This window comes from Lolium rigidum, chromosome 1 (genome assembly GCF_022539505.1).
Source record: "Lolium rigidum isolate FL_2022 chromosome 1, APGP_CSIRO_Lrig_0.1, whole genome shotgun sequence".
Classification (NCBI taxonomy): Eukaryota; Viridiplantae; Streptophyta; class Magnoliopsida; order Poales; family Poaceae; genus Lolium; species Lolium rigidum.
The window spans coordinates 322,737,857-322,763,404 of NC_061508.1; the positions used below are offsets into that span (position 1 = coordinate 322,737,857).

A 25,548-nucleotide genomic window follows, 5' to 3' on the forward strand; every position below is an offset into this window, starting at 1 on the left:
AAGGCATGGTGACCGATTTCTTTGGGAGAGTTGACAAGGGGGTTCGACATCAGACGCGCCAAACGGAAGGATCGTCGACGATATGCAGACGCAACATGCCGGATCATTGTGCATATATATGGTATAATAATGTGAATGAGAATCAACATGTGGTTAGATGGTTAGGATGGCAGTGGTACCCTCAGCCCACCAACGTTTAACTTTCAGACTTAACACTTTGGTGTCTCATTAAAATGCGGAATATTCTTCAGTGGAAGGCGACGTTCTCGTCGATAGTGAGACATTCATGGTGACTTCATCAATTTCAAGACCAGCCGAATTAGTTTCTTGGATCCAGTCTCTCGAAGGTGTTCATAGGGGTAAGGTGTGCGTCCATAGCGGTGAGTATATGTACGTATATGTGAGCGTCTGCGTCGCGTTTCGCAAAAAAAATAGTAATGTGAATTATATTTCAGTTCATGTATTGTAAAGTACTCCACACATATTCTACCAGAATATTCGGGCTGATCGGTACAGGTTGATCGTTTAGCACATGGATCGAATCACTAACTTGCCGCGTCCATCGTCGACATTTTGGCTAGCTTATAAGTACATGTACCCCTTGCCATCAACTTAACCACACTTAGCACATTACCGATTAGCGATAACTAGTTTGCACATAACCTTGGCATCCTTAGTTAGCTGGCTAGCTCGATCCCTAGCTCGGTAGACAAGGGGCCATGAAGCATATTGTACTTCTCGGCCTTGTGGTGGCGCTGGCCGTCGGCGCTAGCACGGCGCGGCTGGGCAAGCCGGTGGTGCCGGCGGTGTTCGTGCTGGGTGGCTCGACCCTGGACGTGGGGAACAACAACCACCTGTCGGGGAAGGATGTGCCCAGGGCCAACGTGCCCTTCTATGGCGTCGACTTCCCCGGCGGCCCCATGCCCACCGGACGGTTTAGCAATGGCTACAACCTCGCTGATTTTATCGGTATGTATGATGTTTTTTTATTTATTTAAAAAGAGCTACCTCTTCCATTATATACGGTATAACGGAAATACAAAATCTGTTCGGACAACAGACACACAACATGGAGGAGACGAGGAAAGGTACCGCCTTTACATCATGAGGAAACCCGCTGACAGATACTCGGCACCGAGTATCCACTGCGGGGCAAAAACCTGATGACACTCAAGCACACTAGAAGTTCACAAAACACACAAACCAAAACCAACAGGTTTAAACATAACGCGATGAAACAACAAGTTGACGAGGTGATCATGTCCCTTCAATCATCAAGTTTGCCATCCGAGCAGGCTCCCCTTGCATGCTTCTTGCCGTCATCGTTGCTTTATTCATCAGCTTTGGAGCCCAAGCTTTATCTTTTCAAAATCTTCATCACGGTACAGACCTGCCCAATAGTTTAGAAAAGAGAAAATCGTGAAGATCGCTATCACAGGAAACTTCAAAACGTATTTATCAAAGGTTATCTTATTTCTCATATTTCAGATTGACCAACATATATAAACAGCCAAAAGATTATAAAATTTCTTATGCCCAGATAGGTAAGCATAGCCAAACTCTGTCAAAGACTCGTGGGGCATGTACTTGACCCCAAACAAGCACCTAACTCTGCCGACAACTTTTGCAACAACACAGTTTAAGAAGAGGTGATTAACGTTCTCCACAATTACAAAAGGAGCATAAGGGAATTCCAACCCATTTTCTTTTTCTCATATTATCGCTAGTCAGCCCAACATCCTGAGAGACTGGTCACAGCAAGATCGATCTTAATCTTCGAAGGCATTTTAGGTTTTCAGATCCATTTATTATGAGCATCAGCAATATTTTCTCAAGAGATTGATAAGTAGAAAGAGTAGTAAAACATTTATTTTTGGTTAGGGCATCTATCCGAGTGATCCACAAACGACGAAAATCTCTCTTTTGTCTACCTCTATCTCGATGAGAGGAAACAAAAGCTCTTTTTACCTATTGGGTAATCATTCGATTAGAGCCCCTCTAAAGTTTGAGGCAAATGAACGCATTTTTGTTTGTCGTCTCCGGGCTATATATCCTCGCGGAACCAGCGGCCCAACACAAACGGATATTTTGTGTCCGTTTGGGTTTGGATCAGGGGGGACAGAAAAATAAAAATCCGCAACTCAGCCGGACGACTCAAAATGACCGGCATGTCCGCTTGGACGCATTCCAGGTTAAATTTGGGTTAGATTTGTGTCTAGGCGGACACTATCCACTTGTCTCTATGTCCATCACATGCCCCGTTTGGCCCATGTACCAGCCACACAAAAGCATGTACCCTCTCTCTCGTCCCCAAATTAATGCATGGCCCATACCGCTCTGGTCAGAAAAAGAGTAGTACCACTGGGGCAGGTTGGACGCAAACGGACAAACTGAGAAAAAAAAGCTAATGTATTTATCCATGGCCTGAGGCAAATAGATCAAAACAGACATAAATTATGTTCAAAATAATTCGGGCCGCTGGAGATTCCCTTAGAGACCATTGTGCCACATCAGGATCAACACTAATAGGAAGCACATAAATCCTGGCCTTAATAGTATTTGGTTGATGTAACAATTCATGGGCCAACGAAAAGTATCATCCTGAAAGAAATGTTGAAGTTATTGCTAACTACATACATAAAAGTATCATCCTGGGCCAACGAAATATCAAACAACCAAGGAAAATTGTCTGTAAAGCTATGTTATCTAACCAGGGATCCTCCAAAACAACCTTGCACTGATGAAAGTGTTATAAACTATATACAAAAGCCATGCGTTCATATTAATATTATGTTAACTTGATCCATGGATGCAGCCAAGCACTTGGGCTTTGAGAGGAGCCCTTTGGCCTACCTAGTGCTGAAATCACGCAACTACATCATCCCCAGCGCGCTGACGAGAGGAGTCAGCTACGCCTCGGCAGGAGCAGGGATCCTCGACTCCACTGTAAGTGCAGCTTATTCTTTTTTTTTGTTTCGGAGACCATCTCATAGCATGTTATAGATGTAGCTTCCATTCCGTCATTAGTGCAGCGTATGCTGGGTGCATCCGGCTGCTCACAATTACACATAAGACTTTTTTTTTTTCAGGCTACAAGATGGCAGCATATTAGTAAAATTCAAAATGGATAGCATCTTGTTGCTTTTCATTTTTTGGTGGTTGATACACATCTCAAACTTAGTTAAATGACGATTGTAATAATTTAAACCTCCATCATTTGCAATAAATAAAACGGCTATGTGCATCTATTGATATAGAGGTTGGGCTTCGCTTCCTATTTCGAAAAGAAAATCATTAGGGCAGCATTGTATGTACAAAATTATTAAAAACAAATAATTCAAAACAAATACGTGAGGATAATTTGAGGAGATATCACATGATAAGGTTTTCATGATTTAACTAAGTATGTTTTAAACGGAACAAAGATGTTAAGATTAGTCGTAGCGGGGAGTAACATATAGTAGTAACATACATATGTTACTAATCTTAGTTATTACCTGCATAGTGGGTAGTCTCATAGATGTACTAACATAGATATCCATATTTACAAATTTCTAGAGCTATTTTTATCTTGGAATGTGTAATATGAAGGTAGCAAAACTAGTTACCACATCCATCTCTTTTCTCAATTTTTTTAACATGTTATGCTATCAAAATGTTTAGTTGATATTCCATGTAGCTGCATGTTACTATCTTAATTTGTTACCTCATTATGGCTAGTAAGATCAAAATGAATGTTTACACTATCAGTGTTGACCTCTTGGTATGACATCATTGGTTCATCACCTGTTGAGCCACCAGCTGTGAGTCGCCAAAGATTTTTAATCGAGTTGCACCACAAGCTTTCGCCATCTTCATCCCATGTATAAGTGCTTCATATTCTGCTTCGTTGTTAGATGCGTTTGGAAACGTCATCCGTAGTACGTATTTCAGTTTGTCGCCTTGAGGTGATACTAGTATTACGCCTGCTCCAGCCGCCTCTAGTCTCTTGGATCCGTCAAAGTTCATGGTCCAAGTTCTCGATACATCTGGAGGTCCCGTGTTTTGCAGCTCCATCCACTCTGCGATGAAGTCTGGTAGGACCTGTGACTTTATTGCTTTTCTTTTTTCTTATGTGATGTCCCGAGGGGAAGTTCTATTCCCCAAAGGGAGACACGTCCCGTAGCTTCTGGATTGTTTAATATGTTGGATAAAGGCGCCTCGTTGACCACTATTATCGGATGCGCCAAAAAATAGTGTCGCAGTTTTCTTGCAGTTGTAAACACTCCATATGCTAGCTTCTGGTACTGCGGGTACCGCTGTTTTGATGGTGATAAGACTTCGCTGACGAAGTATACTGGCCGTTGTACTCCATGTAGTTTTCCTTCTTTTCTCGTTCGACCAAAAGGACTGTCACCGACCACCACGAGGCGTGGCTGCGATGTATAACGGAGAGGCTCCTTCTCCTTAGGCGCCACCAAGATTGGTGGTGTCGAGATTGTGCGTTTTAGATCTTTGAAAGCTCTGTCTGCTTCTTCGTTCCACTGGAACTTCTCTCCTTGTTTGATCAAGGCGTAAAATGGCAACGCCTTTTCTCCTAGCCTGGCGACGAATCTGTTCAAAGCTGCGACTCGCCCAGTCAGCTGTTGTATTTCCTTCAACTTTGTTGGCTTCCTCATTGTTACGATGGCTTGGATTTTCTCTGGATTGGCTTCAATTCCTCTTGCTGAAACTAGGAACCCGAGAAGTTCTCCCGCAGGGACGCCAAAGGAGCACTTTGTCGGGTTCAACTTGAGGCAGAACTTATCAAGGTTGTCGAAAGTTTCCTTCAGATCCTCGATCAAAGTTGACCCTTTGTTTGTTGTTATGACGACATCATCGATATATACTTGTACGTTTTTGCCAATCTGTGTTGCAAGACACTTCTGCATCATCCGCTGGTATGTTGCTCCCGTGTTTTTCAAACCAAAAGACATTATTCTGTAGCAGAACACGCCGTAAGGTGTTATAAAAGCTGTTTTGACCTCGTCGTCTTCTTTTAGTCTGATCTGGTTATAACCAGAATATGCGTCCAGAAAGGAAAGACGTTCACATCCCGCTGTGGAGTCGATAATTTGATCGATCCTCGGGAGGGGAAAGTGATCCTTTGGGCAATGTTTATTGAGACACGTGAAGTCGACGCACATGCGAAGGACTTTCGTGTTTTTCTTCGAGGCCAGTACTGGGTTAGCTACCCATGTGGCCTCTGTATGCAGTTCTTTGATAAAGCCAGCCTCTCTGAGTCGATCAATTTCTGACAGCATAGCCTTGCGGTTTGGTTCCAAAAAACGCCGCAAAGGTTGTTTAATTGGTCTCGCTACTGGATCCAAATTGAGGTGGTGCTCGGCAAGTTCCCTGGGTACTCCTGGCATGTCAGTTGGACACCATGCGAAGATTTTCCAGTGCTCACGGAGGAACTCGACGAGCGCGCTTTCCTATGCGAGGTCCATGTTTGTTGCAATGGATGTTGTTTTCTTGGGATATGTCGGGTGAATCTGTACCTCCTTAGAGTTTTTGGTAGTGTCAAAGGTTGGTTCCTTGAGTGGCCTCCCTACATCTGGCAACACATCATAGTCAGTTGTTAACCTTGATTCCATATACTCTGCTTGCATCCCGAAAGTTTCTGATAGTTGATGAAAATCCTTGTCGCACTTATCAGCTAGCGCAAAACCGCCTTTGGTCGTAATTGGTCCTTTGGGTCCAGGGAGCCTCCATAACAAGTATGTGTAGTGTGGTACCGCCATGAACCTGGCATAAGCTGGTCATCCCAACAAAGCATGATACTGCGACGGGAAATCCACAACTTCGAATTCTAGCCTTTCTATTCTGTAATTCTCTCGGGTTTCAAACTGAACATCGAGATTGATCTTCCCCAGCGATATGTTCATTTTCCTCAATGTATCTGCGTACATAAGGTTTAAGCTGCTGCCTCCATCTATAAACACCCGTGAAACGTCGAATCCTGCGATCACTGTCTTGGTAAAATCGGTGCTTGATTGCCCCGGTCGAGGAACTTGCTGCGGGTGGTCCGCTATGGTAAAGCCAATATCTTGTCCCGACCAATTCAGGTACTCAATTGTTGGTGGAGGCATCTTCTCTCGCCATGAACACTTGTCGCGAGATTACTTTCCGAACTGCTGTTGGACGGCCGACTTTCGAATCATCGAAACCGCGCCATTGGTATCGATATAAGGAGGTGGGTTTGGAGCCGCCGCTATTTGCAGATGTTGTCGATTTGCATCCGTAATTGCGGGAGGTGGTGGAAGGTGTATCTCACTCCTTGGCCCTTGAGGGTTTCGTTGTGCTGCCTGCGCGTTAGCGTGCCCTGCATATCTGTTCAACGTCTGGAAAGTTCGACAATCCTTCTGCAGATGTCCCGACTGTCTCTTTCCATTGTTGTCGAGATAAAAATGCATTTGACATGGTCCGTTCATCATATCCTCGGGAGATATATATGGTCTCTGGAACCTCGGACCAGTATTTTGTCTGTTGGGACGAAAGCCGTCCTTGTAGTCGCTACGCTGCTCACCACTTTTTTGATAATTATCTCGATTGTTTCCACTGCTATTTCCTCGAAACCCAGCCGATATTTGGCCAGGAGCATCATAGTCTGAAAACTGTCAAGGAAATCGTCGCCTATTTTGAAAGTTTCGGCTGCGGTCATCCTTAGGAGACCTATGCCTTTTGTTGTGAACAACATCTTCTCCGTCTGCCCACCGATTCGCTATCTCCATCAATGCTGATATTGTTTTTGGGTTGGTTCTTCCCAAATCCTCGACAAAGTCTCTTGTTCGAATACCAGCTACAAACGCATCTATGCTCTCTCGTCAGATATGTTCTCTGCCGAGTTTTTGATTATGTTCCACCTCTGGATATACTTTCTCATTGATTCGTCGTACTTCTGCCTGCAAGCCCTCAACTCCTCCAACGATGCGGGTTTCTTGCACGTGGATCGGAAATTTTTCACGAATATATCCTCCAAGCTTTCCCAGCTGTCGATAGATCCCTCAGGCAGCTTCTTTATCCACGATCGTGCGGCTCCACTCAGGTGTACTTGGATGCTCGCATGGCTCTGGTTCCACCTATCAGCTTCACCGTCTCGAGATAATCAACTAGTCAGTCCTCAGGATCTTGTAAGCCATCGAATTTTTTGAAATTATCGGGCAGCTTAAATCCTGACGGGTCCCGAGTTTTTCGGACTCATCTCGTAAAGCACGGGAGTCCACACATATCTTCTTCATCAACTTCTGGTGAATGCCGACGTTCCCTTTCGTCCCGTCGTGCTCTATCCACCCTTGCCCGAGTCGCTGCATCTCTTGCCCCACTCGCTCTCGCGGGATCCCGCACCGCTGCAGGTAGGTCGTGGACTATTTTGCCTTGCAGATCCTTCGGGAGGTGTGGTTGCGAATGTTGTTCCCATGGCTCCAACTCCTGCCATGGCCATGTTATACAACGCCTCTCTTGGATCTCCGGGAGGTGGCTTGGATGCAAGTATGAAAGCTTGTGTTGCCATATATCCAGCTTCTGGTGTTTTGGGAATGATATTCCCCCTTGTGTCGATGGACATAAATTAAGGACATGTCTAGGTTTTGAACTATATTCTCCCTGCCAGCCTCAGGTATGTTTTGCAGCCGAGATCTTGCTCTATTTCGAGCTGCTCTGTGACTATCTCCCGAAGTACCTGATTGTCGACTCAACTCCGCCCTTCGCCTGCTTGACGCGGAAGCCGCGGCTTGCCTTCTATCTAGCTAAATTTTCAGTTTTTCGAGCTCCCGTCTAGTACGGGCAAGTCTATATTGGTATGCTTGTAACTCTTCAGGTGTCGCCGTTACGGTCATTGGCTCTGTGCCATCAATAGCTCTGGCAACTCTATCCCATACTGCCTGCGGAAATTGCACCATCTCTCGTGTTCCAGGTCCAATATACTTGGTCCCCAAACCTCGCGTAAGATCCGCGGGATCGACGTACGGGTTTCCCGCGTTATCGAAGTTCTCTGATGTCTCTTCCTGTGGACGACTTGTATCTCCAATTGCATAGATTTGATGATATTTTGAACTTTGATATTTGTCGGGATTGGTGACACCGTCATATAGATCGGTGAAGACCTCTCCAACAGCTATGGATCTGTCGATGAAGTTGAAGCTGTCGATGCTGTCCGAGTCACTGCTTATATCAGAGTCCGCAGATGACTCGAAGGACATGTCGCCGAAGATTTTGGCGAGCTTTTCGCTTGCCATTGTGTTGATGAAGCGTGACGGCGAAATCTCTTCATCGCCTGATTCGATTGATGATGCCGAGTCCGAAAAATCGAAATCGACCTCCAGCAGTCCCGACGAAGTCGGAAACTCGAGACGATACGATGCTTCTTTCTCTACGCGGAAGTGGAACTTTCCAAACATCATCTTCATGGGCTCCTCCAGATACGCATATGCATCCAAACGGGAGGGCGGGTGAGGAACAAAATCGACTAGATCAATTTTGATCCATTTACCTCTATCCATCGCGTTGCTTCCTACCGAAGAAGTCGACGATCTTGAACGTGCCATCGAGATCAGCTCCTTGTCGTCTCTAATTCCCACAGACGGCGCCAATTGACAAGGGATTAACTTGTCAATGCCTACGGATTGTAGACTAGGGTTTAGTTGGAAGTAGAGGGCAAGTAGATCTCGAGGGTTTCAGCCGGAAAAGTACTCGACTGCTTATGAAAACTAGGGTTGCGCTAACAATGATTCGATCCTCTCTTTATCCCTCGACTCCCCTTTATATAGGAGGTGAAGTCGAGGGTTTCGTATTACACAAGTTTACAGATTCCGGGAGACTCTCTGAGTCCAACCCGTAAAGTTACAAATCTCTACTTTCCTAATACAACTCTATCTTTCCTTAACAACTAGCTGGGCTTCCGAACTTCATATTCTTCGACCTGTGGGCCTTCAGTAAACCCCGGGTACCATCTTTGGCAGGCCCATTGGGGATGCCTATGTCAACGGGCGAAAGTTGTTTGTGGGTACATAGGTAAATCATCACAAGGGAATAACGAGCATGCATTCCATACGAGAGTAAGGGAGTAAAGTGATCAGTCTAATTAGGTCTAGTGTGATATCCTGACCTGAGGCTTAATATTATTGGTAAAATACTCATACCAACAATTTTAATTTATTTTCTGGAAGCTCATCTTTAAAAAACTTCAACGTTAAGCATGTTTGGCTTGAAGTGATTTGAGAATGGGTGACTGACCAAGAAGTTGATCCCGGTTACTCACCAGTGAGAATAAACTGCATATGAAAGACTGTGGGGCTAGTCCAGAGATCGTATAGAGGTGTCAGTGGTAAGTGGTAACAGGCCCGGCCTAGGGGTTGTTGAGGTATTATATTTGGTATTATAGCCAACCTTTGCGGTAACACGGGTGTGTGCAAGTAGGGGCTCGGGCAAGCGTAACATGGCCCGTGCATCCCGCTTGGCACACAAACATGCATGTGTGCCGGTACTAGACGCATGGACACATGCCAAGAAGGGGCGTTCCTAGCCTAGGGTTGATCGGCGATGACGTCAAACTTCAAAGGGGGTTGAGTTTGATATCCTGGCCGAGGACTTAATAGAATTGATACAATGCTCGTAGCAACAAGTTGCAACTTTTTTTTCGGATACTCATCTCCAAAGAACTCCAAGATTGAGCATGTTGCACAAGTAAGGAAAAAATGGGCAGGAAAGATATGTATTAATATGTGAGACTAGTTTAGAGGTTGTAGAGAGCTGTTAGTTGTAACATGCCTGACCCAAAGATGGTCGGGGTGTTACATCTAGTTAACGTTAAACAATCGTATCGATGCGATCACCAGATTGTATCTTGATTTGGGAAGTCATATGTATATTCCTGGTGAGACTTTGCACCCTTTGTCTCTGATTCACCGTTCTATTCTATTGCGTACACGTTGTTTAAACTGAAGGCATATATATTAGCCTTTAAATTAATAATGAAGTCACAACGATGGAAAGATACATTGATGCTGGCTTTGTTGAAAAAACATCTTAAACATATGAATAAAATTGTCAAACCATTCCTAAAGAAAATATTGCGCATACATCTCCACGTCCTACCTGCTCAGGAAGTCGTTACAATAAAAATTCAATGTTTGCGTGACTTGTGCCAAATTGTTTTTTGCTTTTTGTGAGGTACTCCCTCCGTCTCAAAATGTAAAGCGTCTAAGTATCGGTCAAAAGTCAAACCTTACAAATTTTGGCCAAATATTTAGGAAAAAATATTTACATCTACAATATCGAATTGACATATTAAGAAAATATACTTTACAGTGAATCTATTGATAATGATTTAGTATTGTAAATGTTTATATTTTTGTGTATAAACTTGGTCAAACTTTAAAAATGTTGACTTTTAACTAATCCTTAGGTGACTTGCATTTTGGGACGGAGGGAGTAGTTTTTATCTTTTCTACATAGGTCACAAAAAATGTCATTTTTTTGGAACACATGCCAAAACAACTCCTAGACTTTATAACATTTTTATATTTATTTTTTGAGTAAAAGGAGCGTATGCACGTTGGATCAAAAGTGCATTTCACGCTGTTCGACAGCTTACAACATAATGCACAACCTAGCCACACAAAAAATTAAGGGAAAAAAGCGCAGCTTAAACAAAACTTGTCCATGCTCGTCATAGCAGAAACATATCAGCACTATCAGATCAGCCAATCGACTTGAGGGCAGCACAAGGTGATCAGCTTTAGGTGCGAAGAGAAACAAAGGAGCCTCCACCATCGCTAAAGAGGGACCTTTCCCTTTCACCCTGTATCGAAAGGTGCAAGACCGTAAGACGAAGAAGACATTCACCCTAGAATAAGGAACTATGTAGTCTAAGAGATGACAAGAAAGGCCAAAAGAGACCACCTTGTTGTGACAAGCACAATAAAAATAGCTTTAAAGCCCAAGGACAACCAAAATGAAAAGGGAAACCGGGAGCACCGGTTGAACGCAAATATGCGGAGAAGCTGAGCAGAGACGACATCGTTGGTAAGAGAAGAGAATGAGCGTGAGATGTTCCAGCTGCAATGGTGTTGTCATTTGGAAGGGGAACACCATCCACTCCCGATAAGCACGAGCAAAAGATACCCTAATAAAAGACAAAGGCAAAATTCCACGCCAACTTTCCCACCGCCACCAGCACCACGACCGCACCGCCGTCAAACACCTAACAACCATGACACCAACCCTAGTGCCCCTCCCCAGTCGCCCTCAGGAGGACGACACAAGCACCATGATTTTTTGTGATACTTTTGTCCTACCTAGTGCATATGTACGCACTAACACAAGAGAAAATGCAAACACCGATGACTGATATGTAGGGATATAAACAACTGACAACGAAATGGACAATTCATCATTGAGGCAATCTAGGAACTTCTCCTTTCTCTTGGCGTCAGTGTTCACATCATGTGGCGCATAGGGTGCTAGAATGATAAACATTTTAAAGCAGTCAAATGCTTCATCTTTAGTTTGCGACACATAAACATAACAAAATCTAGTTGCATCATCAATAATTATCATGAAATATCTATTTCTACCTTTTGTCAAGATACCATTTATCTTGTATAGATTAGAATATATAAGTTCTATAGGTGCCAAGTTTCTATCCTCAACCGCATTATGCATGAGGATTCCCATGTTCTTTTGATTGCACACAACAATGACACTTAGAATATTTGACAATAGTAAAAATATAATTAAATTCATATTGGATAATTGAGATATTAAATCAAAATTATTGTAACATAAATAAGAGAGTGCCAACGACTGGCTTCATCATTAACACTGTCACATATATGGTTCAGCAACTTATTGCTAAAATATGAAAGGGAAAAGCGGAAGAAGCCTATACACTCACAGTGTTTACCAATAGATTGTCCATGCTTGGAAAGAACTACATTATTTGACTCTAACACAACCTTAAACCCAACTCTTCTGAGAAGAGAGTCCAGTAACGAGATTCTTGTTTATAGTAGGGGCATGATGCATGTTCCTTAGCTGAACGAACTTTTTTGAAGTGAACTATCTACCGTGCTAACACCATGCAAAGACTGCTACCTTCAAGAACATGAAGCCAGACGAGGCTAAGCTAGGTTGTTTCACCCGTGGAGAGCTCTGTTCGATGCTCAATACAACAAACACGAGTGTGGCATGGTAAAATTGGCTCGAGGATCAATCCATGAAACACGAGCGTGGCATGGCGCTGCACACATGTTATTACGAGGAAGCGGCGGTAGAGGAGGAAGAGCGCATGTACCACTCCTCTTCTTTCTCACTTAACAAGTCGTGAAACAACGTACATCACTTATAAGGTGGTCTAACTTCCTCTCAACTTTCCATGTGGTAGTAAACTTACCTCTCCACTTCTTGTCACTCATCTGCTGCCACCAATATGGGCTGCCATACATTTAGGCTGACTAATATTTAGGCTTTGAGATTTAATGAAATTCTGAAATATTATATGGGATAAAGGTATTGGATACATTATTTAAACATATTTCAAAACATTATTATTTTTCACATAGCAAGGTTACCCTCCTCTTACATATGACCTTTGGTATAGCTCAAGTTAACACTAACTAGATGACTTATAGATGACTTATTGCAGAACGCAGGAAATAACATCCCGCTATCAAAGCAGTTGCTCTACTTTGCGTCGACCAAGTCCAAGATGGAGGATGCTTGGGGCACCCACAAGGTCTCCACACTTCTCGCCAACTCGTTCTTCCTCCTCGGCATCGGCAACAATGATCTATTCCAGACCAGCCCTAAGACTGCAGCCGACGTCGCCACGATCTATGCCACCCTCGTCTCCAACTACTCCGCGGCCATTGCAGATCTGTACGGAATGGGCGCGAGGAAGTTCGGGATCATCAATGTGGGTCCGATAGGGTGCTTGCCACGGGTGCGCGTGCTAAACAAGACTGGGGCCTGCAACGAAGCTCTTAACCGTTATGCTGCCGGATTCGCTGCCATTGTGAAGTTGGCTCTTGCCAACCTTGCTTCGAAGCTCCCCAACTTTTCCTACTCCCTCGCCGACTCCTTTGCTGTCTTCAACCTGCAAACACTCGGTAAATGTTTCTAAAGACTAGAATTCGGTGTTTTAGCATTTTGGATTGGAGCCAAATACGTGATTATTTTCCAGAATTTTTTTATTTATTTGGCTCTCGTTTTGAAATTTTTTGTGTATAACATGTGCTAATTGGGCTATGATTTTTCTTAATTTTCAAGGGTTTGTGAATTTGGACAGCGCGTGCTGCGGAACAGGGAGAATGGGTGCGGAGGGCGGAGAACTATGTATGAGAAACGACACGTTATGTGCTGACCGGGATGCCTATTTGTTTTGGGACTCTGTCCACTTCACCCAGCAGGCCGCCGAGCTGGGGGCCGTGGGATTATTTGATGGATCAAAGCAGCTCACCGCGCCAATCAGCTTCAAGCAACTCGCATATAAGAGATATTGATTTATTTTCTACGAAGCAATACTATATGTTTAGTTCGTACAAGGGAAAAAAGAGACATTAGTAATTTTTTACATGGAAAAAATAAGTGATGATTGATCTACCGATTTATTGTCTTGGTTTTTTGTACTCCCCTAGGGAAACAAATGCTGAGCTGAATCTTCTAATTTCTCTTTACCCAATTCCAAGTGATTCATTTCAGGTGTGAGATATTGTTGGAGTTTGATTAATTGCACCTGCTCGCAAATATGCGCAAAAATATCAATTTGCACAGTCTGCCGCACCAAAATCCATAAACGCTTCAAAACTGGTCGCAGACGAACCACCAGGAAACCATAAAAATCATCTCCACGATGCAGACGTGCACTGCAAAGCCTCTTATGGAAACATCTATTGACCTTCATAAGAGGCATGAAAAGCAACAAATATACCTTGTCGAGATTATTTAGGAGCGCATTCAAGCTCAGAATTAGAAGTGATGGAGTCCTAAAATATTTAAGAACATAAATGGGCAAATGTTCATTTGAGGTGACTCGAACACCAATCTTGAAAAAAGATCACTACCATTATCATCACCACACAAGAACAAGAAAATATGAAGGACAAATAGGACACATGAATAAAATTCCCTCTCACAGTTCGGGGCGATGTAGATTCACCTCACACATGAAAATAGTGTGGCTGATTCAAAACACAAACATGAGTATCCACCTCACACATTCTGACTACCAGGCATCTAGATTCATCTTCAGGAAAAAAATGGATGCAGTTTTGCTAATGCAAGACATATACCGACGAGGCTTTTACTTGAAAAATCAAATAAAAATTTGAATTGAGCGATGCTCACACATGAGGACTCATTTGGTTGGGGGATAACACATACAGGTAGCCCCAACATAAGCTGCTAGCTGCCACACCGGAAAACAAACTGAAATCTCCAATCACGCCATGAACTGCTCACCCTAGGAAAAATTGAGGGAACATGCCCAGAACAAAGGCAGAGACCCCTGCCAGCCCAATCCATCACTGTTTTGTCTGTGCATACATCGGCGGGGAAAACTGACACGCGGATGATAAAGTAGACAAACCCACCAGTGGGTTTCGAGACCCCATGGTCATGCATCTCGCTCCTGCAGCGGCCGCTTTAGCAACGACTACCATATACCACATCCAACAAAAAGTCCCCAACCGGGAAACAAATGAAAGATGAAACAGATTCTTGGACATCATGAGACTCAAGCATAACGATGGATGGTCTACGGCTCATGAGGACAAGGAGAAACTCTTTTTTGATCACTTCTCCCAAACGTTAGGCCACCCCCCCCCCGCGCCAGCTGGACCTCAACTGGGCTGTTTTAAACCCAGCCATTCACTCGTTGGAGGACCTCGGTTTGCCCTTCTCTGAACTTGAGATCAAGGAGGCGATCGATCACATGCCTGCGGATAAGGCCCCCGGCCCTGACGGTTTTACCATATATTTTTTCCGGTCGTGCTGGGATACCATCAAGGGAGATCTCATGCGGGTCATCAACGCTTTCTCCGAGCTGTCGGCACCCAACTTCCACATCGTCAACTCGGCCAACATTGTGCTCCTGCCCAAAAGAGACGGCGCCGAATCGATCTCTGATTTCAGGCCAATTAGCCTCATTCATGTGGTCCCGAAGATCATCACCAAAGCCATGGCACGTCGGGTTAGCCCTAAGATGAACAACATTGTCTCTCATAGTCAGAGTGCTTTCATCAAGTCCAGATCCATTCATGACAACTTCATGTACGTCGAAACACCGCCCGCCAGCCTACATCGAAGCAAAACCCTGGCCCTTCTCATCAAGCTTGACATTGCCAAGGCCTTTGACACTGTGCGATGGGACTACATGCTCGACCTCATGCAACGCCTCGGGTTCCCACAAAGATGGCATGCCCTCATGTCGACCCTGTTTTCTACGGCTTCCTCCCGGGTCCTCCTAAACGGGATCCCTGGGAAGGATTTTTTCCACGGGTGCAGCCTGCGACAAGGGGATCCCCTCTCGCCCCTCCTTTTCGATATCGCCATCGACCCCCTTCAAAAAATTCTGGCAAGGGCCACGGACTACGGTCTTTGTCATGGGATGCCTGTCAGCTTGCAGGGTCCCCGAGTCTCCTTATATGCAGACGATGCAGTCATCTTCTTGACCCCCTCTGAGCATGATGTCTTAGCCTTGGCCAATATCCTTCAGAACTTCGGGGAGGTGTCCGGTTTGGTGAAAAATGTGGCAAAAATCTCCATAGCCCTAATTCGTTGCTCCGACATTGACCTTGCGTCGGTCCTGACAAACTTCCATGCTGCTACTGTTCAGTTTCCACTCAAGTACCTGGGCCTGCCTCTGTCGCTTGGGAGGCTAAGGCGGGCGGGTCTCCAACCCTTCATCGATAAGGCGGCTGCTCGTTTGAACCCTTGGAAGGGCAAATTTCTGAATAGGGCTGGCTGCACCGCTCTTGTGAAGTCGGTTCTCTCCTCACTGCCCATTTTCCTATTATCTGCCTTAAGAGTGGACAAGAGCATTCTAAAGGCCCTCGCCAAGATCAGTCGCAGTATGCTTTGGGCCTGCAAGGAAGTCATCAGCGTGGGGGAAATGCAAGGTCAACTGGCAGAAAGTCTGTCGTCCAAGAGATCTGGGTGGCCTTGGGGTCCTAGACCTGGAGAACTTCTCTCGCGCGCTCGGACTCCGATGGTTGTGGGATGAGTGGAAGGCGCCGGAAAAACCGTGGGTAGGATCTGAAACCCCTAATGATGCCACCGACAGAGATCTTTTCAACGCTGCTACTCGGGTCACCATTGGCGATGGTTCTAAAGCTTCCTTTTGGTCCTCCTCTTGGTTGGATGGTACTCCTCCGAAGATCATCGCCCCCTTGATTTTCATAGCCTCTCGAAGAAAGAACCGGTCGGTGCGGGATGCTCTGGAGGGTCAGAATTGGGTTGCAGACATAAATGTAGACTCTTTTACTGTCGAGCACTTGGAGCAATATGTCCGCCTTTGGCTGCTCAGGGGCGGATTGAGTGGGATTTGAAATTTTCAGATCTAAGGCGGAATCTTCCTTACGAAGTTCCTGCGACTCAGATCGGATCTTCGCGACTGCGTCCTACTCAGCGGCGGTTGCATCAGCGTTACTTACCAGGGCGTTTCCGTCGGAATCGACAATCTCGCCGATGAAGATGTGAATGCCGCTGATTGGGACGATGGAGAGCTTAATGGGGTCGGTCTTAGCCGGAATCTAACACTCGTCCTGAGGGACGATCAGAAAGTTCCTGGCATAAAGGACACGCCCCACAGCGATGGAGTCGTTGAAGCTTCACATGGCGGAACCCTCCCGGTTCCGGCCTCCAGACGCCGCTGGCCCCACGGTGGGTGCCAACTGTCGTTGCCTATTCGACGGTACCTCGGAGGAGGGATCCTCACGAAGGGGAGAAGAAGTAGGGGCCATTGGGCGGAGAGTCCTCGGGACGGTGGTACACGATTTACACAGCTTCGGAACACCTACACGATGACAGGGCCTACTGCTGCTTGTATGGAATTATCTGGGCGCTTTCGTGTCGTTACAATGAGTTGTGGTTGTCCCTCTAGGACTCTCAGGATCCAGCTTATAAAAGACGCCAAGATCTAGGGCTTACACGGAGAGTTCTAGCCGGAATACAAGTTGCCTAACTACGAAATATTACATTGCCGTGCACGGCAATGATCCGCCCTTCCTTATACGACATACTGGATCCGGCTACCCCTGATGGGCCAGGCCGGATCCGACTTCCTGGGCTGGTCGGTGGATCCGACTCCTCGTTCCTGGGCTAGACTTCATCCATCTTGATCTACATCAACTGGGCCGCCCGATGGGTCATACGCCAACATCACCGTCTATGGGCCACCCGGGCTTGCCGGATCTAGCCACTGTTGATGGTACACCCATGAAGTATATACCCACAACAGGAGCAATCCGCACTTCGGAGAATTTGCTAAGTGTTATCGCCCAAATGTGAGGATGGTCACACCTGTGGAGCTATTTTCACACCATTACACGTTCAACCACACTTTCACACATATCATAGGTCCACATGCAAGATTTGGTGGGATTCCGGTGCTCCGGCAGCATTCTGCTCCACCTCCCCCAAAAGAGTGGTATGTGTGCCCCGACGGGTCTACCCCCTAGATTTCTCCGCACAAGGTTCCACCAAAGGCGTCGACGCATGGCAGCGATTCCCCGCACGGCAAAGCATCTGGCCACACGGCAGCGTCAGCCCGCACGGCAAAGAATTTGGCACACGACAGCGCTGTGGACGCACGGCAATGATGTTGACGTGCAACTTTTGCGACGCGCAGGGCAAAGAAGTCGTTGCCGTCGGAAACTCTGCCGCGCGATCGTTGTTGTGCGGTGTCGCATGGAAAAGTCTTTGCCGTGCGAATTGTCGCACGACAACGTCCTTCTTTCCCGTAGTGGTAGACACTCTTTAGTGTGTATGGATACATCTGGATTTAGATAAATCTCCGATATTTTTTACTAATGCAAGGAGTAAATCATATTTATAGGTTCATGTTAAAAAAACTTGGCGAAGCAGTTTATTTCTGAAGACAGATGGTGATGTCCAAAAGCGTCATTTCTGGTGGACACGAGCGAGTATCAAAGTCATATCCACAAGGAAACATTGTTAATTCGCACGCGTACAACAGGGAGACAATACGCATATATAGTGCTGTGGTGCCTATAGTTGACCAAACTTCTTACGGATTTCCTGCGCATGATCCACCATCGCAAATTTGGACGAGTTCATGCGATAAAATTCAGGAGGTGACACACATCGGCCTGAAATTAATTGTTAAAACGAAACGTGTACTTTAGTATATCTTGAAGCTGATTGATCCAGCTCATAGCGAGTTAGCGACATACATATCCTTGAGCACATAAGTCTCAAAAAGTGCAGGCCAGCACTGGAGCCGCACCATTTTATATAGTTCAAGCCTGCCTGCTAAACTCCATACGTACATTTTGGCAGTCACTTTATGTCCACGTTTAGTTGAGCTATCACGTTCAAAGTATGTAACCGATATGCTAATCACCTTAAAATATACCAGAGAAATTATAGGGCATGATCGTAGATCTCGAGGGAGAGTTGACAAGGAGCTGGACAGCAGACGCGCCAACGGAAGGATCGTCGACGATGCAGACGCAACGTGCTAGCTTATGGTAATGTGAATTATATATGAATTGGTGAACTGTAAAGTACTCCAGATATATTCTACCAGAAGAAAAAGTTTCCGATAAAATTCTCAGTCTCCCAATCTATTCCGGTCGCCGCCAAGAACCTCTCCCGTGGAAAAGAGGCTCTCCTCCCGTCGCCCCCTCCAGGCGACCGGGGGAGAGTAACCCTAGATCGCCGCCGCCCCTTCCCTCCCCCTCCTCCCCCCGCCTCGTCGCCCCCAGAGGTGCTACCGGGCGAAGCCCGCGGCGCCGGTGAAGGGGGCGGCGGGGATCTGGGTCCTCGGCTCCCCGCGCGGTGATAGGTGGAGGACCTCCGCGCCGGGCTCGCCGCTGCCGGCGACGACGTTGGGCGGGCTCCTTCTGCTCCACGCGGCTTCTCTGGAGTAGCCGTGGTCCAGGGGTGGCGCCTTCCAGTGCTCTCCCCGGCGGGGCCTCGGGCTCCGGTGGCGGCGGCCCCGGGAGGTGGCGGCGAGGCCGGCTCGACGGCGGGCGGCGCTCGCGGGTGCTGTACCCTCTGCTTGGCCGCAGGGGCGGCGAGCGGATGGGTGGGGTCGTCCGGGTGGCTTCGGCGCCCTGGCGTCAGATCTGGAGGCCGGCGGCTCGGTCTCCTCTCCGCCGCTATCTCTCCGCCAGATCTGGGTTGGGTCGGTCTCCGGCCGCCCGATCTGTGGCTGGGGTCTCAGCGTGCATGGGTTCCGCCCACCTGTGGAACCGGGCGAAAGCCCTGGCTGGCTTGTCCAGCCCGACGACGGCGACGCCTACGGGCGCCGTGGTCCTCCCTGGAGGTGTCGTGGGGGTCTCCATCACCAGGTAGCGTCCCGGGTGAAAACCCTAGGTCCCCCGGGCCGGGCAGCGGCGGCGCCTCGGTGCCGTGAGCTTCTTGAAGCCGTTGCCTTGGGACGAGGTGCTCCGTGTGTTTGGCGAGTTGGTCGTGTGTTGCTCGGCGGCGTTTGGTGCGGTGCTGGTTCTTGGCCTCCGAGGAAGTTCTTGGGCTCGTTTCGCAGCATCCTTTTGGTGGTTCCTTGGCGTGGTGCTCATGGCGGTGATGCTTGCCGGCGGTCCGGCGCCCACGAGCCCGGGCGAGGGGATAGGGTTCCCCTCCGGAAGCAATCCTGACATGAGAGACGTCAAGGCCCGGCTCTTCTTCCCCTTCCTGCGTGCGGGCTGCTCCTTCGTCTCGGATCCCGGATCGGTGCTCCTCCACTGCAACTCCAGTTCGTCCCGTCTTGGAAGCAGGTGGTTTTCTCCGGCTGGGGCAGTTCCTAAGCGACGTCTTGAAGATCGATGGCTGCAGAGCTCTGGCTAGCACCCGTGTTCTTTGTTGCTTAGCTTTAGGCCTGTCCTGTTTCTTTTTACCTGTTTCTGTTTTTGTTTGCTGTGATCAGCACCCTTGTATTTCTGCCGTGTGTGGCTTAATTAATTTTAAGCTGGGCTGCAAAGCCTTCCCTTTAAAAATATTCTACCAGAAGAACCGGACTGATCGCTATAGGCTGGATAGCTACTTGAGCATATGGATCGACCCACCAATTTGCCGCGTCCATCGTCAACACACTTGGGCTAGCTTATAAGTAGATGTGCCCCTGCCCATCAGCTTCAGCACAATTAGCACATTACTGATACCTAGTTTGCACATACCCTTGGCATCGTTAATTAGCTAGCTAGCTCGATCCCTAGCTAGATAGATACGAGGCCATGAAGGGTATTATTGTGCTTCTCGGCCTTGTGGTGGCTCTCGCCGTCGGCGCCAGTGCAGTGCGGGCGGGCAAGCCGGTGGTGCCGGCGGTGTTCGTGCTGGGTGACTCGACGCTAGACGTGGGGAACAACAACCACCTGCCGGGGAAGGACGTGCCCAGGGCCAACGTGCCCTTCTACGGCATCGACTTCCCCGGCGGCCCCATGCCCACCGGACGGTTCAGCAATGGCTACAACATCGCCGACTTCATCGGTACGTATCATCTGTGTTATTGCCTAAATTGATGAAGGTCATGCCCATGCGTTCATGTTCATATTATGTTAACTTGATCCATGGATGCAGCCAAGAACTTGGGCTTTGAGAGGAGCCCTTTGGCCTATCTGGTGCTGAAGTCACGCAACTATCTCATCCCCAGCGCCCTGACGAGAGGAGTCAGCTACGCCTCGGCAGGAGCTGGGATCCTCGACTCAACTGTAAGTGTAGCTAAATTTCTTCAGCAGGCTGGTAACTCCTAGGCCTTTTGCCGAGCGCCATGTTCGTGCGCCATCAAATGTCGACTGTTGTCACTTTTTTCTCGAGTGTCTTATTTACCGAGTTCCCACGGTAGCACTTGGTTTAGGGCATGTACAATATAAGATGCTGAGTGAGATGTTTAGAAAAATGAACTAGTTTTCGTTTAATCACTACTGTTTATTAATAGGTACCTTTATTAAAATAAGCATTGTTTCTTAAGTAAAAATCAGGTTTACTTTTATAAGCATGTCTCCCTAAGTGCTTCCCATGCATTGTACGCAGATGGCTACGGCAGGTGCTTTAGAAAAAAAAAATCCGATTTTTCCTGCCACGTCGGACATGTCAGGTGCTTGTGAAAGGCAAAGAGTGTCTAGTTTGACTTCGATGACTCGGAAGCCACTCCATTTTTACGTACATGCCCATAATTGAATCACATAAGTAGATATGCTAGCATTAGAGAGGAAGACGCTTGAACACGTGCTTTTCCTTTCTCTCTCCTTAAGCACATGCATTTAGGCACTCTGCAGTGTACATGCCCTAATGGTTTGCCGAGTGTCACGTCAGCCACAACGCCTCGGCAAATCCATATACGCCGAGCAAAGCGTTGCTTGGTTAAGTGCCATCTCATAAACATGTTATATATGTAACACCCACCATTAGCACACGATTGTAAGTACAAAATTGTTGAAAACAGTGAACTCAAGAGCAACACTATAAAGTTTTGCTGCTTTAAGTGAATATGTTGAAAATATCATAGAGAAATAAAGATGGTACTTTTCTAAAGATCGAAAATGAAAATTCACGCTGCCAGTGTTGACCTATCTTGAAGCGCGTATGGTGATGCTAGTTTGTTGCACGGCACCATTGCCAAGGGAGTTTTCTGGGTACGAATTCCGTTGCCGAGGGAGCAAGGACCGTGGGATCACGTACACAACGAGACACTCTCAGCAGCCACCACATGCAAGTATCATGCACGCTACGTTGCCTAGAGGCACTTGTAAGTTGTTTATGCATGGGTCGACACGCTCAGCCAGCAGGTTGCATCTCGATTTGGCGAAGTCAAACGTCACTGACAGAATTCCAGCCTCAGATCATATGTATATTAATTTCTGATGAGGGGTTTCTACCGCCTCTGATTTACCGTTCTACTGCGTACATGTATGTACTAACACAAGAGAAAAGAGTGACACCGATGTCTGTTGATGATGTGCTTCTCCGTCTATCACTAGCTACATCCTATGGTATGATTATGCACGTGTCTCCCATGTATAGTGGATCTTTAGACGTTTAGGCGTTTCACATAGCAAGGTTACCCTCCTCCTTACATGTGACTTTTGTTGTACCCCGACTTGACACTAACCTTATGATTCATTGCAGAACGCAGGAAACAACATCCCGCTTTCAAAGCAGTTGATCTACTTCGCGTCAACCAAGTCCGAGATGGAGGCCGCTTGGGGCACCCACAAGGTCTCCACGCTTCTCGCCAACTCCTTCTTCCTCCTCGGCTTCGGCAGCAACGACATGTTCCAGACCAACCCTAAGACCCCAGCCGACGTCGCCGCGCTCTATGCCGCCCTCGTCTCCAACTACTCCGCCGCCATCACAGACCTGTATGGGATGGGTGCGAGGAAGTTTGGGATCATCAATGTGGGCCCAGTAGGGTGCGTACCGGGGGTCCGCGTGCTAAATGCAACGGGGGCATGCAACGATGCTTTGAACAGATATGCTGCCGGATTTGCTGCCCTTGTGAAGTCGGCGCTCGCTGACCTTGCTCCAAAGCTCCCCGGCTTTGCCTACTCCCTTGCCGACTCCTTCGCTGCCACACAGGCCAGCTTCTCCAACCCGCAGGCACTCGGTACGTGTTTCCAAATACTAAAATTGTACGTTTGGTATTTCAGCAAAAACTGTAACCGATTATGTCAGATTTCTGAATTTTCAGCATGCAGCCATTTTCTAAAATTCTGTGAAAATTAATTATGTGCTGATTGATCCGAAATTGTTTCCTCACTTTGTTAAGGTTTCGTAAGTTCGGACAGCGCGTGCTGCGGGACAGGGAGGCTGGGCGCGGAGGGAGGAACGCTATGCAAGAGGAACGACACTTTGTGTGCCGACCGGGACGCCTACGTGTTCTGGGACTCGGTCCACTCCACCCAGAGGGCCGCTGAGCTTGGTGCCCAGGGTCTGTTCGATGGCCCAGCTGAGCTCACCACACCAATAAACTTCAAGCAGCTGGCCTATAAGAGATACTGATTTTTTTAGGCTATAAGAGCAAGATATATTTATTTTGTTTGAGGAAAAGAACCATTTCTTCTTTTTTTACATGTAAGAGATGCTTAATTATCAATTCATTTGTCGCTGTTGGTTGTAGTTTTTTTTGTTTCTGTCACAATAATACAGCCCATGGCCTCTAGAAAAAAAAGGAGTAACCCGAGATTAATCTTCTAATTTATCTTTAATTTCATTTCAAGTGTGAGACATGTAAATTTTTATTGGAAGTTGCATTATTGCACCCCACCTTCTCCCTCTCTACATAAGTAAACAGTTTTCATGCTACCTCGCAACTCAAATTATGATGTTTTTTTCTTTCAAAATGGGGATACCTCTAGCCTGTGCATCAATGGATCTACACAACTTACTTTATTGCACAACCTTTTAAGCTTTAGAGTTTACATCTCATGGATGAAATGAGGTGTACATAAAACCAGCCACTAGAAAAAGGCAAAACAAGTAGTCTATGCATCTTGTAAACGTCTAGAAAGCCATCAACCATCCTGGTTGAACATATCTCATACAAGCGTCTCTAAATGGATCCACCCATAATTTGTATGCGCTCGTTGCACCACTGGAAGCACGAAACACCATTATTGGATCCTACGAGTAGCCACACAGACAACCTATGAAAAATGAGTACTTCCTTTCTTGTTAAAGATGATATCATTTCTACAACTCCATAAAGACCATGCTAAAGCACAAGTTTCTAATCGAATTCGTGCCTTGGTATCTTTATCAATCCCATTCAACCAATTACTGAACATATTCGTGTAATTTTTTGGTGGGGCAATAATGGAAGTAAAGTGAAGTACTCTCCAAACAAGATGATCAAAGGGACATTCAATAATAAATCATTGATGGACTCCTCTTGGCCACACAAAACACATTTCTTACAACCATTTTAATTGGGCTTTGACAAATTGTTATTTTGTAAGGATTACTTTTTATGTAAGCATCACATAAAAATATTAATCTTTAGTGATACCTTTAGCTTTCAATTTTCAATTAGACTATATGTTCATCCATAAAATCAGCATTCATTTAACAGAGAAAATCCCAAATGTAGTAAGTTTCAAAACCCTCATCATCATTCAAATTTAAAGGCATGAACCGCTGAACCAAAATGGATCCAAGAAGCCCATTTGTTCTCTAAAAGAATCCTTTGGAACTCTACATTCAAAGGATTATTTGCCAACACATTATCCACCTAGATGTTTCTTCTGCGCACCATATTATATAGTGATGTATATTTTATATAGTGTTTTAAGCCTACTTTGTTTTACTATAAAATCTCACATCACATGCTCCATATGCAATTATTATGTAATTATGCATGATTACGTGTTTCCATTTATTTTCATGTGAGCTTTGCACAATTAGTACTTTTGTTAGGAAATTATTATTTTTCTTGTCTTTGATATATGTAGGTGTTCTGGATATTTATGGGCAAAGCTTAAAAAATGGAGTCAAGAGGAGGCAATATGAAGGAGTTACAAGCACTGACTTAGCAATTTGAAGGATGAAAAGTGACATCTTCCATCTGAACTACTGAACCATGTATGATAAAAGAAGATGCATTCTAGCTACCCCTTAGGAAATGGTACCTTTGTAAAGTCAATACTTAGCATCACTGACCATGTCCTTGCAAATTTCAATGGTTCTCTCTTGAACAAACTGAAGCCTGGCATTTTCCCTGCAAATTTTAACAGGGTTTGGTTACATTTTCCTCCTTAAAATGATCGCGGTGGGTGGAGGAGAGCACTCTCCTCGCAGGAATTTTGTTTCAAGACAATATCCTTCGAAGGAACCATTGATATCTGAAGCTAATTAAACCCACAGCGTCTCACTCAAGCGCTAGAGCATGGAAGAGACAAGCGAAATTACCAAACAGGCAAGCGTGTCGTTCGAATAAGATACTCGAGTTGCTTCTACGATAAATAATTGCCAATCGCGTGGTGGCGCGGCGGCTAGGGTGGCCGGAGTGATGCTCGATTTAGTCATGTGAGTACAGTACGAACAAGCGATTGATCGATGAACCGGACAATACTTTTTTCGCAAAAAAAGAATTCCAGTGCAAGGGCAGATTGGGGATCTGCTCCAGGATAAATTACTCAACGACACTTCACACACATTAGAATTCTATATTTAGTTACACTTAACATGATGGTTTGTACTTCTGGACCTTCCATTGAATCATTGATGTATTAATACATTCTAAAACACTCTACCAAGTCATGTTGATATTTAAGGATTCCATAGACAAGAAAACTTATAAAACACTCTAATACATTATGGTTCATAAACTATTTACTTGGAGGGGGAAAGCCA

General features: G+C 46.1%; 2 protein-coding genes across 2 annotated transcripts; both read left to right on the forward strand.

Moving 5' to 3' along the window:
• The first annotated feature begins 719 nt into the window (after window positions 1-719).
• LOC124662369 (GDSL esterase/lipase At1g71691-like) lies at window positions 720-13,520 on the forward strand. The gene is made up of 4 exons (XM_047200217.1): window positions 720-969; window positions 2,816-2,946; window positions 12,665-13,127; window positions 13,288-13,520. Exons 1-4 carry the CDS (start codon window positions 720-722, stop codon window positions 13,518-13,520), a joined length of 1,077 nt encoding a protein of 358 aa, XP_047056173.1.
• Window positions 13,521-20,435: 6,915 nt separating this feature from the next.
• LOC124662379 (GDSL esterase/lipase At1g71250-like) lies at window positions 20,436-23,199 on the forward strand. Its single transcript, XM_047200227.1, has 4 exons — window positions 20,436-20,688; window positions 20,779-20,909; window positions 22,327-22,804; window positions 22,967-23,199. The coding sequence occupies exons 1-4, from the start codon at window positions 20,436-20,438 to the stop codon at window positions 23,197-23,199; spliced, it is 1,095 nt and encodes a 364-aa protein (XP_047056183.1).
• The last annotated feature ends 2,349 nt before the right edge of the window (window positions 23,200-25,548 follow it).

Excerpts from the sequence above, each read along its gene's own strand:
- LOC124662369 (XM_047200217.1), top strand. The coding sequence starts at position 720 with ATGAAGCATATTGTACTTCTCGGCCTTGTGGTGGCGCTGGCCGTCGGC. Across the intron at positions 970-2,815 it reads CAACCTCGCTGATTTTATCG|CCAAGCACTTGGGCTTTGAG; the intron begins GTATGTATGATG and ends CCATGGATGCAG. Across the intron at positions 2,947-12,664 it reads CAGGGATCCTCGACTCCACT|AACGCAGGAAATAACATCCC; the intron begins GTAAGTGCAGCT and ends GACTTATTGCAG.
- LOC124662379 (XM_047200227.1), top strand. The coding sequence starts at position 20,436 with ATGAAGGGTATTATTGTGCTTCTCGGCCTTGTGGTGGCTCTCGCCGTC. Across the intron at positions 20,689-20,778 it reads CAACATCGCCGACTTCATCG|CCAAGAACTTGGGCTTTGAG; the intron begins GTACGTATCATC and ends CCATGGATGCAG. Across the intron at positions 22,805-22,966 it reads CTCCAACCCGCAGGCACTCG|GTTTCGTAAGTTCGGACAGC; the intron begins GTACGTGTTTCC and ends CACTTTGTTAAG.